Raw genomic sequence first — 13,263 nt, 5'->3', positions numbered from 1 at the left:
AAGCACTCTTCAGCTAGGAACATTATTGAGCCTTGTTTTGGTTTACTTAAGAAGAGATGAAAAATTTTGAGTAGTCCTTATTTCTACAAAATTAAGACACAAAATAGAATAATAATTGTTTGTTATCTACTGCAAAACTTTATTCGGCTTAATATGACCATGTACATATTGGAGAGGAGCATGGTGGTAATGAAGATGGCGACGATGAGATGATTGACAGTGTAGAGGGCAGCAACGAATGAACTGCTTGGCGAGACAACTTAGCACATAAAATGTACATTGAGTGGATGTATAGCCATATAAATTAGTTGGTTGAATTGTTGTATGTGTATTTTATTTGAATTATTTTGATCATTTGTTGTCTTGGATATTTATTGTAAGACCTAACAGTGAAACTGTAATCATTATTGATGTTGTGTTTTGACTACATATACCACTTGCTTTAAATGTATCGTATTCCTAAGTTTATTTGTTGTATGTCTGTTTTTTTTTGAATTAGTATGGTAATTTGCTTACAATAATGTCATAATATGTTTAGGATGCTCACTTGAATTTTGATTGAGTTAATCTATATAGTAGAGACAAATAGACAAACATGTCTGGATTGACGAAGAGATCGAGACTTTGTTAGTTTTATGGAGGAGCTTTTCAGTGGAGGAAGAATAATTGATGTGGGTTAGTCTAAACCTGGATCTTTTGAGAAGCTTGCTACGAAAATGAATAAAAGATTTCTATGTGGTGACTTTCAAATAAGTCATTAGAAGAACAAGGTTAAGAGGCTAAAAGAAAAATATCAATTTGCTGCTGATATGGCAGCCTGTATCGATTTTGGATGGGATGATGTGAAGCAATGCGTGGTTGTGGACAACAAAGAGATTCTAGCTGCATATATGAAGGTTAATTTTCATGTTTGATTTGATTCACTTAATTTTATTCTACTTGATAATTAGTTCTATCCCTTTTTGATGATCTTTTATTTGTTTTCTAGAAAGAAGGAGTAAGATTGTACACTCCAGGAAAATATTTTCCCTTTTATCCATGTTTGGAGAAAATATTTTGTAAGGATAAGGCAAACAGTGTTGCTGCTGTATGTGACAATAATGCTAAAGAAGAAGTGCAATAGGATGGAGATGAAGAAGTGGATGCAGAAAATATGGATATATTTAACTCAAACCATGATTTTAGTGAATCCATACTCCAACAATCGAATTCTGTGGCTTCATCTTTTGAGAAGAAACAAGGAAAAAAGCCATACTCATCTAAAGGGGCAAAGGATACGAGATGATGAAGGAGTTAACTGACACCCTGATGTATGTGTTTGATCAGCAGAAAAAGTGTTTGGATGCTTTTGCTCAAGCTATGGTAAAGACTTGTGAGGAAAAAAAAGGTTGGTGATATGCTTAGTGAGCTTGGGTTCACCGATAATGAAATTATTTCTCTTGCAGTCAAGTTCTCCATAAATCCTCAATTAGAAAAAATCTTTTGGTCACTGGGAGATAGTAAAAAAAACTGGATTTGTTAGAGCTATATTTCATACTTAGAGTTTAGCTCTTTTCAAGAAACGTTGTTGGAGGTTAGATTTATAGTACATTTGGTTTTTTAGACTTATCAATTTGGCACATATTAATACATAATTATTATTGTCCACAGAATTTGGTATCTTAGACTTATAACAAGTTGGCATTTTTGTGTAGAGTTAGTTTTCAATATGTGTAGAATTGTTTCTTTTGTTAATGTTAATGAATAATTTTAGTTAAAACTACTGCATAATTTTGTTTAACATTACTGCAGATAAGTTATAATCAGTTTTGAATTTCAATTCAATTGTGCGGAAATTTCTTTTGTATGTTTAAATGTAGAATTTATTTTGAAAATTAGAGCAAGATTAGTTTCATATTTTTTTTCAATATGATGAAGTTTCTTTTGTTAAGCTAGTGCAAAAGTACCAATAAAAAATAGATACACTGGGTTCTATATTACACTCTAAATCTACATCATTCCTAATCAGTGTTGTCACAACTTTGTTGATTCTTCCTGGTATAGCTTTAAACATGAAGCTCATACATATCTCATGAAGAAGATACGCTTTTTTTGGCAGTTTAATACCTATTTAGTTCTGTATTTCTATTATCATTTTGAAGACACTCTGGAGATCTCAAAATTTAACCCTTCAAATTGGCCACCTGAGTTGGCTAAATACTTGCTTCATGAAATGGAAGGTTCAAATTATGTTTTAAGATAGTTTGCAAAAAGTACACATTTTAAGCATCTTTGTATTTGCTTTTGTTTGTTGTCTACTTGTCAAAAACAGATTCCTTAATATGCGGCAACTACTACTCTGCTCTGAGATTTTTCCAACAAGGTTGTGCGGCCTCTGCATAGCTATATGTGCTCTAGTGTTATGGATTGGAAGCATAATTGTCACATACACACTGCCTGTGATGCTCAGCTTAATCGGACTCGTGGTTTCTTTGGCATATATATTGTTTTTTGTTCCAACTCCTGGATATTTGTTTCCTGAAGGTTCCAAAAACAAAGGGCATGCTTCTGCCAAGAATCTGTGACAAAATATTGATCTCATTCTCATAAGTTTAGCATGTATGCATGCATGTCAATTAGTCAGTTAGAGAAAGATATCTTAATTGTGGTTCAATTTCAAATGTATATGTACCATCCTTCTTAAGGTGGAATGCAAGTTTATGATTACTTGATTTATATGCACCTCATCACAAAATGATGTCTCCGTCTTTTCCACTAATTAAAGAAACCACTAATGTAGCATTTACTAATATGCATTTAAAATTAAATAATAAAAAATATAATTATACAATTTTGATAGGAATAATGAAAGAAAAAATAAAAAATAAATTGTGTTTCTTGTTTAATTCATCCTCCTCCAGAGAACATTCAATTAATAATTGATTTTGAATGTTCTACATTTTGTTTAGTCGAAATTCAAGTCCATATCAAAAACAATTCTAGTCTTTTTTTTCAGATCCACCTCTAGAGAAAAGAAAACTTTTTTCTTTGTATCATAAATAATGTTACATCAAAATCAATTCTAAACTAAATCAATTTTGCTATAATTGATTCTACCAGCAAATCGCAGGCACACTTTAAAAACATTATGATAATACTAATATCTACTATGATTCACTCAATTGCACAAATTTCTGATGAACAAACATAGGAATATAATGAACTAAAAAAATAAAGGATCCCCACAATGATGGTAAGGGAGTCAATTGAGTCTCTTTAAGCAACATAGAAGTAGCTTGTGACAATCCAGATGCCTGTAGGTGTTCATGAATTAGGAAAAAAAGTTCCCTGCATACGAAAAACATAACAGTGACATCAGAAGGGTCAGAAAGGGACACGTAGGAGGAGAGGAGGAGGGAAGGTATTGCTAATTACATAATTTATCTGAGGTTTCTAGAAACTGCCATATAGACACCATAGGCAGCACTGGTAGATAATATTGGAACATTTTTTATTTCTTCAAAGGGAGACTTATCAACAGCCTTCTTTGCATTAATCAAGGCATTTGTCACAGCTGTCCCGACTTAAATATATACAGAACAGAGTATGTGTCAATGTCTAGACTCAATTGATACCATTTTCCTTTAAAATGGTAAGGAAGAACATTTGGTTGGATTAAATGTTTGAGCGCAATGTTATGGATATATATCACATTATCAAGGATCCTTTAAAGAAAATTGATCAGTGATTTACATATTCATATTTGAAGAATATTTATGACAGCATTTCGCATTATATTTTATTTATAATTCATGGAGTTAAAAACAAGTTCAACAACGGAAGAAGCACAAGCAAACAACCACAATTTAGATTAGAACTACATCATAGACAAATTTAACCATAAATACAGAAGCATAGAGCTAACTAAACCATACCCCCGAAACAAAAAAAATGAAAAAAGTTAATTAAATAACAACCATAATTATCAGGTGTCAAAAGGATCATTAATCTCACTTAAGAGAAACATATATTAAAGTGAAGGGAAAAGTAGATTCAAAACTTATTAAAAGAAAGCATAAAATGTAAGAGGATGAGAAAAATCACAGAGGAAGATGAGAACAAACCAGTGATGATGCAGTTCCAACAGCAAAAAGCTTAGCCCCATTACGCTGTATAGTGTAACCGTTTGTATAACAATTAGTTGCATAAAGTAAAAAAATATATACTAAGAGAAGGCAACAAGAAGGAAGAAATTGAATTAGAATGATAACATGTAATAAGACAAAAGTTATGAGATTATACATACCGTTATTGCACCAAACCTCTGTAACAAAGAATATGATGTCCCAGAGAGAGCAACCTGGAAAAGAAATTAAGAACAATAAAAATATTTAGTAGGAAAACTAAAATAACAATAATAATTGCAAAAGTAATCAACCTCAATTAATAATCTACAAGATTATATAGAGACCTGGAATGCATTATCGTGCAGTTGTGGAAGAACTTAGCAATGGGGCCTGCATTGATTGCAAGCTTCCGTCTAAGAGACATGGTAGATGTAGAAAGATAAACCAGCATGAAATCTGCAAGTATGACCGTCACCTAAGAATAACAGTATAGGGAAAAAGGGTGTTATACCATTGAATTCCTCACTTGACTATATCCTTAACAAATAGTATTAATAGTCAAATTAGAAATTTCAGATTTTTAGATTTTAGAAATTGACGAAGAAGAAAGACTGAGTTGGTGTTTAGGGAAGGGTTAGGGCAAGGAGAGAGAGACAGGGAGATATGTCTATTTTGGTCATTTTGCATAATATTTTAGTTTTGTTCATGTCTATCCAAATATAATACTGAACATTACATTAGTATCTTGTATATTGTATCCAAACACAATACACAAAACATATTTAGTGTTTCCGTTCTATTGTTTCTATCTCAGTGTCATGTTCTGTCTTGTCTACAAAAATAAACGCTACCTATATGTAGGGGTGGCAAGCAGGGAAGCCCGCCCCGCCCCGCTCCGCCAAAATCCTGCCTTTTGGCTGGCTAGCCCGTCTCGCCCCGCCTAACTGTAGGCTGGTGGGATAAGTCCGCCAAATCTCCTCTTTTTTTACTATTAACTATTAAATAATATATATAATTTCACAATTATTTTAATAAATTTATAATTTTTACATTCACTAACATTAAAGTCTTTGTAATTATAAATATTGTTTCCAAAGTAAAATAAACATAATCCATAACACTCAATTTTCATCTTCATTCTCTTGTATGTTGGGTTGGAGGAAGTTGGATTTTGACAAAAAATTACAAAAATACCCTTGTCAAAAAAAATACTAAGTCCGGCGGAAAAGCCCGTCCCGTGATGTCAAAGGCCGCAGTGCGGGTTAGGCGGAATTTTACTATTTGGTGGTCTCAATTTTCCACTCTGACCCACCTTTTTTGGCGAGTACGCGGGCCGGCCCGGTAGATTTAGGCTCGTTTGCCACCCCTACCTATATGTGCCTTGATGTTTGATTGATGATTTTGATTATTGAATGATGAAACTGAGTGCTTTAACGAATAATTGATGAGGTTTAAATGCCATTAGAATGTTTGCAAATGAGTAAGGTATTGAAAACACTTATAGCCGAAGTTTGTTTCGATGAAAAACACTATATTTAAGTTTGTTTAAGAACTTTTCAAAAGGTAAAAATAAAAGATTGAAGTATAAGAAAGAAAAGTCTTGAAGAGATACACAAAGAAAATTTTAAGAAAAGTACTCGAAGATTTAAAGTGAGAAAGAAAGAAAAAAAATTAAAAGAAAAAATTAACTGGTTTATTAAAGAGAGTACTTTAGAAAGAAAGATTCAAAATGATCAAGTAGAAAGCATTAATGGTTAAAATTGGCCAAGAATAAAAAAACAAAATTTGAACAAAGAAGTTTTTAAGGGTGAAAAGATCTTTATGTAAAAGGTTTGGAGTAAAAATGTAATTAAAAAGAGATATGAATGTAATTCGGTCATTTAATAAAAGTTTAAGAATAAAAGCGTAACTAAGAGACATAAAGAATAAAACAGTCATTTAATAAATTATTAGGAGTAAGATAGTCTTATGAAATACTATTTTTTAAAAGTTTAGATATAAAATTACAATTTCATAAATATTTAGAGAAAAATGGTAATTTTAAAAAGTTTAGGAATATAATAATAATTTTAAAAAAATAGGGGTATAATAGTACTTTTGAAAAAGGTCAGAGGTATAATGATAATTATATAAAAGTCTAAGGACAAAATAGTAATTAGACAATGAAAGGTGAAATGGTCATTTAATAAAAAGTTGGTGCGGATTTTCGAAATATCGGATCGTATTAAGTAATAATTCAGATGAGTAAGTGTCGATCCCACAAGAATTAATGGATCAAGCAATAATAATTGAGTAATTAGGCTAGTTAGACAAGTTAAATTGAATGATTTGGATTCAAATAGCATAAACATTAATTAAGGAATGCAAAAAAGTAAACAGTTAATAATATTGTATTAGTAGTTAATTAAGATTCTTATGTATGTATTGTAATATTACTCAACTTGCCATATTAATAAAGTTTAGTGTTGTCAAAAAAAAAATAATAAAAAGACTAACATGATTAATTTAAAATTATTGATAAACAAATTTTTTTTTAAAAAACTAATTTAAAAAATAAATAATTTTTTAAAAATAAATTTAATTATTTACCTTTAATTTAATTGATAAAATCTTTAAAAACAAACTTAAAAGATGAGCCAGGTGACTAATTTGATTATTAACATGTACAGGAGAAATAAAAAGAGGTTCATGCGGTAATGCGGTATAAGTATAACAATAACAAATAGAGGGAAGTTAACGCAATTTCATTATTTTGGATCGGAGTGAGCGCGTGAGGAGACTTGCTTGGACTGAAAAATCTCTGCGGGGTTTTGAGATCTCTTATGCTCCGTTTTCTCTCATGGATCCCAACCAGGTGAGTCACTGAGTGAACCAGCTCCTTAACACGATGTGATTCACCCTTATTCCTAGATCTGGCTTTCACCACCGTTAGCTCTATGTAGCGTCTCTCAATTTTCGTTCATTGATGCGCTCTTTCTAATGATACAAGCTAAGGAGGTTCCAATTTTTCGTTAATCAGGAAATTTGGAATCGAGCAGCGTAGATGTAAACGCTGAATGGTTTATTTTGCTTTGATTTGATTTTGTTTGGTGACTTGCTTTGATTTGATTTGATGACTCAATGCTTCTTCCCTCCCCCCCCCCCCTCTCTTTTTTGGCTCTATTATTTTACTTTCTGTTGCCGCATCTAGATTCGGATACAGATCCAGACTTTGTACTACTCTTTTGTTTATTGGAGAGAATTAATTTAAGGAGGGTTATTGTCCCCTTTCTGAATGAAGCTGAAATTATTTCCTTGATTTGAGTAATTAATAATTAATTAAGTTCTATTGCATGTGCAGCCTGTAACTGAAAACTACGCCAATCCGAAGACATGCTTCTTTCATGTTCTCTTCAAGGTTTGGTGTATCTGATTATGATCTCTTTGCATATCTTCCTATGAGCCATATTTATTTCTTAATAGTCAACAACATATTTAACAAAACAAAAAAAATTCGGCAGGCTGCAGCCTTGGCATTTTACATACTCTCGGCCCTCTTTATTGATAACTTTGTCATCATTTTTGTGGTGACTGTCCTTCTTGCTGCCCTTGATTTCTGGGTAGTAAAAAATGTGAGTGGGCGGATTTTGGTTGGTTTGAGATGGTGGAATGAAATAAATGATCTGGGTGAGAGTGTTTGGAAATTTGAATGTCTTGACCAAGAGGTACGTATTCCTTGTTTTGATGGCTGTAATCTTGTATTCTTGATTCAAATGCTTTATACTAGATAACTGAGTCTTAACTGTACTTGTTTTGTTTCCCAACAGTCATTGGCTCGGATGAACAAGAAAGATTCGTGGCTTTTCTGGTGGACCCTTTACCTTACAGTAAGAAAATATAGATTAGTTACTGTTTGCATTGCCATTCTGGTTTTTCCTATGCCCTTACAGTGTTAGATGTAGTTTATGTGATTACTCAGTAAGGGGAGCAATATGTACAATATCGAGAGGTAGGAGTACATAATATGCTAATTTCCTTATAGATTGGCCAATTGTCTCAAGTTCTAGATCCGGATGGAGAATTAACATGGTTCTCACATCTATTAATAACAAAAAAAAAAGCTAGCATGGTTCTTCCCACTGATTGAAGCTTAGGTATCTAATAAATAATTGTGAATTAACATGGTTTCCAATATTGTTTGTAATTTAGGTGTCTACTATCTTCCTATCTGGTAATCTGTGTAACCATTTATCTGTATTGCTCTATAGGCAGTTGCATGGATTGTGTTGGGAATCTTCTCACTCATAAGGCTTCAAGCTGATTATCTCCTTGTCATAGGAGTTTGTGTGACTTTGAGCATTGCAAATATTGTTGGTTTTACCAAATGCAAAAAAGGTGAGTTTATTATTGATGTTCTTCAATTTCTTTCAGCTTATTGCACTTGTTGACCAACAGAATCTTTATATAATTCTTGGCTTGTAACTCCAAATGTTTAGATCTGGTATTTAGTATCTTCAGTTCTTCACTTATTGACATTCTGCTTTCCATCCTTTTGTGTATGCTAATACAGTGAAAAGTAAAGATTTAGGTTGGGGGGGCTCTGTGCATGTTTGGTAACAGCTTAATTTTGCAAAAACAATCTCTTCAAACTTGTTGTTTCTGCTTGTTTCTAGTGAAGTTGTTGACATATTAAGTTTCTAATTAATGCATGTTTTGAGTTCATTGTTTATGTGTTTCTTAACTGAGTCATAATTTCTTATGGTTGGGACATTGCTATGCCTGCAGTCCATATTTGTTGCAAATTATATGATATTATTATTACTGTTGTTATAATTATAACCATAATGGTAGATTACTGGAAATGGTGGAGTGACAAGCAACATTATTTTAGTCTCATAATGTAAAAGGTTTGATAAAGTGGAAGAACTTGTACTGGTACCCATACTTTTTGTGCGAGTTGACCATTGGGCCTTGTGTGACAGTGTGTGTGATGCTGTGTCAGTTATTTCTGCAATTCATCTGGTCTAATTTCTCCTGCTTTATATGAATAATTGTCTTTGTTCAAATGATATGAATACATGTCAAACATGCATGTTTGTGTTCCATTTCATCTACGAACATGCTATCTCTAAGTTTTCATTGAACCATTTTTACCATCCTCTCTTTGCGGATAAGAAAATAAGAAAACACACTTCTATCTATTTTCTTTTTAAATACGAAAACTTGGAAAGCCTGAAGGGGATATACTGGTGCTTTTGGTGCTATTTAACAGTAAAACTTGTTATGACTAAACAACTTGGTTTTCTTTCAGATGCCAAGAAGCAGTTTCAACAATTTGCTTCTCAGACACTTGCCTCTCGGTTCTCATCTACATTATCGTCAGCATTCAGTGTTGTTTGATGATCAAAGATGGAAATGCAAACTGATCCCTGCAATATTTGAAGTATTGAGATGCGTTGGAGGTATGTGCATTGTTATTATTTCGGCCAGCATCGGATTTTATTCTGAGTGACTATGGAACTTGCTTAGTAACTGATACAGGAAATGCAAAATTTTGTACCTTTTATATGAATTGGATAATGATTATCAAATTACAGTGTAAAAGAGTACTTATAGTTGTAGATCTTTTCTTTCTTCATCATTTATTCATTTTGTGGAACAGTAGACCTCTCACTGGTTACATTGAATTAAATGCGATGACCAAAGTAAATAGCAGAACTAAGATTAGGAACTTCTAACCTTGTAGTTTGGCTATGCAATTTTACCAAGGCCGAAGTTAAATACAATTTTATCTTGATTTGGAAAGAAAATAAGAAAACCCTGGGAGGGCCAAAGCCCCATGCTCGCCCTTCCTCGCATCCACCACCGACCATATATATATATATACATACACACACCGACACATAGGATTGAATGTGATGACCAAAATAAATATGAACTGATATTTAGTAATTTTTATGCTTTTCATTTGGCTATGCTCAGAAAAACAAGAATAATTTATGGCTTATTCATATTTAAAATAAATCTCCAAAAACTATCAGGTGATGATGAGAATATTATGTTCTAAAACAGATCAATAATGTGGAAGAAGATTTTGTAACAATTGATAATGGGCTGCTGTGAGTCTCTGTCATGTCATATCTATATTTTAATAAACGAAGTAGGGTTTAGCTATAAGCTTACCATTAATAGAAGGTTTTAATTTTTTTTATTTAATAAATACAAAATAAATGTATTAAAATTTTAAATTTTTTATATGTTTAATAAAAAAATTTTCAATTTGTAATCTTAAATGCTCTTAAGTTGGGGTGTTCAAATTTAAATTGATCCAAATTAAACCGTTCATCCAATTTAAATCGAAAATCGATTAAAACCGTACTAATTCGAATCTGATTGGATTTTATTTTTGCAAATAGTTGGATTGGATTGGATTTTGGATCTATTTTTCATAATCGATTTAATCCAATTTAAATCGCACAATGTGTTATAATATTATTTTATTATTATATTTACAATTATATTAATAACATGTTCAATTTGTTATATATTTTTATATTATTCATGTATTATTTAATAAATATTTTATCTTCAAAATGTTATTTATTTATTTATTTTAACTAACCTATAATTTTATTTCTATTATGTTATCGTTGGCTTTTTAAGATATTGTTGAGACTTGTTGTGTCATTGTTGATTATTTAAAATTTGATGTTGAAACTTGTTATATGTATTTAATTTTTTTAATTTACAAAACCGCAAATCTAATCCAATTCAAACCGCTTGAAATTGGATCGAATTTTTTTAAATCATTCAATTCAAATTGCACCGCAAGTAAAATTAGTGTTCAGATCGGATGAATTTTTTACTAAAAAACTTATTCAAACCGCACAGCAAACACCCCTACTCTTAAGGCACAAGATAGTGTTGTTAAAAAAAGGCACAAGATAGATAAACCCAACAAAGTAATACCCCAAATATGTCGACGAAGAATTTTGGACTGAACATTTTAGTTTCTAAGGATTAAAAATACACAAATTGATCTCCAACGTTAGATGTCGTTATCCGTTGCAGTCTTCATCCGTCAGAAGTTAATGTCCACTGCTCAGGTGTATCATTAAGTCCTCCTTGAATTTGAAACCCTAAGTAGATTATTCATTTGCAAAATACATCACAGCTATAATGTCAAGGGAAGCACTTCGGCATCAAGTGGCCGTCAACGAAGAGCGACCCAAAACGGAGGTGATAACCTAGGCAAGGATACATGCGAAATTCCCAAAGTACATTGTGGATTATATGTAATCGTATCGAAGTCAAAGATTCTTGATAATTCAGAGAGATTGTTCTTTGGTTGCCCAAAGTACAAGGTTAGATTTCAATAAGAATGTTCTTCGAAAAATCATTGTTGATGCATTTGTTTGTGTACTGGTTCTGAGCAAAAGGATGAACTTTTGTTGAGCAACAAAAACAAATTCACTGCAACTTCTTTGTATGGTTTGAATTAGTTTTTGACATTAATTACAAGAAAGTTAGTGTGGAAAAGGTTGTTGATTTTCATGGTAGAAGTGGTGATGATGGCTAGGTTGAAGAGATTGTTGGAGCTTGAAAATAGGGTGAGGGCACTAGAAAAAACCTCATAATTCTGGGACAAAAATTAATTGAAAAAGTAAAATGTGTAATGTGCTTGTATTTGTGATAGGTTTAAGGATGATAGGTTGACTTTTTTTAATCAAGCATTCTAGAAAATGTTAGTAGATTAGACTTGGACATATATTGACAAGCTTGTGTATTTTTTTTTAAATTCCTAATGAGTGGAAAAGTAATGGTTTGTTTATGATAAATCTATTTATAGGATGGATTTATCCTACTTCAATAATCAATGATGAGTAAATTAATATGAATTGAGATATCTAAGTAAAATATGAAAAACCAAACAACAACCAGGATAGATTAAGGTATACTCAACCTTTCTCAACTTGGAGTCTATCATCTAGAGTCCAAGTTACGTGATACACGGTGGTTAGAGCTAAATGCCTTGTTTTATTCCGATTCGCTGCTAACTCCCGTGAGAGTTAATAGTCGAAATGAAATCCATTCTTGTAGCTGCAAAGATTCTGTTCTACTGACCTGACCATGGTCAAGTGCTCTAAGCAGTTTATCTTCTTATTCACTGCAATGATCTAACCGCACCTCACCATAACGTAAAAAAGCCTATTATGAGTAAGTGGAAAGATACATGCATGTGCTAATAAGTTTAATTGTCTCAAGAAGCCTATTTTGGCAATGCTAATTCCATCAAAATGTGATGAAGATACATGCATGCACTAGCATCTGCATGAACCTAAAAAAAGGATTAAGATTATCCCAATATAACCAAAAGACTACTTAAAAGTTATTTCAGACAACACGATTATAGTTTGAAATTAACAAAACAACACTTACGAGTAGGATTGGGTATGAACTAGAACATCTATGAGCGAGTTTTCTTACTTGTTGCAGACAGTGCTTTTGGCGAGATGCCTTGAAGGGTTTGATACCGTAGAATTGATGGTGGGGTGCTTGACTGAACTGGTGGATTTACTATGTTAGGTGGCTTCACAATAGGCTGCTTTGCTCTTGGACTTGAGCATTTTGTCCAATCCAAATGGTTTGTGGCACTATTTCAATGTTTTGCAGATCGCCAAACAACGAACGAATGATATAATGGTTAAGTTCTCAGATAATTTAGTGTCCTTTAGCAACAATTGTAAAAATTTTGTTCAACTTGACTAGCCATGCTTGTTGCTGATGGTCCTGGCAAGGTTAAAGGCCCTTGAGATTGAACAATTCCAGAAGCACCAACTTGAAAAAATGATTATCTAGTATAAGTCCCTATCAGGTTTTAAAAAAAGACAGTTTAGTCCCTAATTATTTTTAAAATAGTAGTTGGCATCTAAAACACCCCTTCAAGAAACGACCATCAAGATCGATCAACTTTCTACATCCAACCTTGAAGCCCTTTTTACATGCATTGAGGCATATATATAGCTTGTCGAACAACGGGGGAGACTAACTTCCTTTGTTTTCATTTTTGTCTTCTTTTTTACAATCACACAATCCTCTTCACTTTTGTCCTCCATTTTTGGTAGAGGTGGTCTATACAGCTCGTCCTCCTTGCTCACATACTCATCATTGTTGGAGG

The 13,263-nt window shown here is 32.5% G+C and overlaps 1 protein-coding gene and 1 pseudogene across 1 annotated transcript; one reads left to right on the top strand and one right to left on the bottom strand.

Moving 5' to 3' along the window:
• Positions 1 to 3,419: 3,419 nt before the first annotated feature.
• On the bottom strand, positions 3,420 to 4,839 carry LOC112709012 (protein RETICULATA-RELATED 4, chloroplastic-like; annotated as a pseudogene).
• Positions 4,840 to 6,739: 1,900 nt separating this feature from the next.
• LOC112710699 (Golgi apparatus membrane protein-like protein ECHIDNA) lies at positions 6,740 to 9,746 on the top strand. Its single transcript, XM_025763064.3, has 6 exons — positions 6,740 to 6,960; positions 7,447 to 7,503; positions 7,607 to 7,810; positions 7,913 to 7,972; positions 8,354 to 8,480; positions 9,397 to 9,746. The coding sequence occupies exons 1-6, from the start codon at positions 6,946 to 6,948 to the stop codon at positions 9,483 to 9,485; spliced, it is 552 nt and encodes a 183-aa protein (XP_025618849.1). The 5' UTR covers positions 6,740 to 6,945; the 3' UTR covers positions 9,486 to 9,746.
• The last annotated feature ends 3,517 nt before the right edge of the window (positions 9,747 to 13,263 follow it).

This window comes from Arachis hypogaea, chromosome 9 (assembly GCF_003086295.3).
Source record: "Arachis hypogaea cultivar Tifrunner chromosome 9, arahy.Tifrunner.gnm2.J5K5, whole genome shotgun sequence".
NCBI lineage: Eukaryota > Viridiplantae > Streptophyta > Magnoliopsida > Fabales > Fabaceae > Arachis > Arachis hypogaea.
The sequence above is the reverse complement of the archived record's forward strand: the minus strand, read 5'-3'. Positions and strand labels throughout refer to the sequence as shown.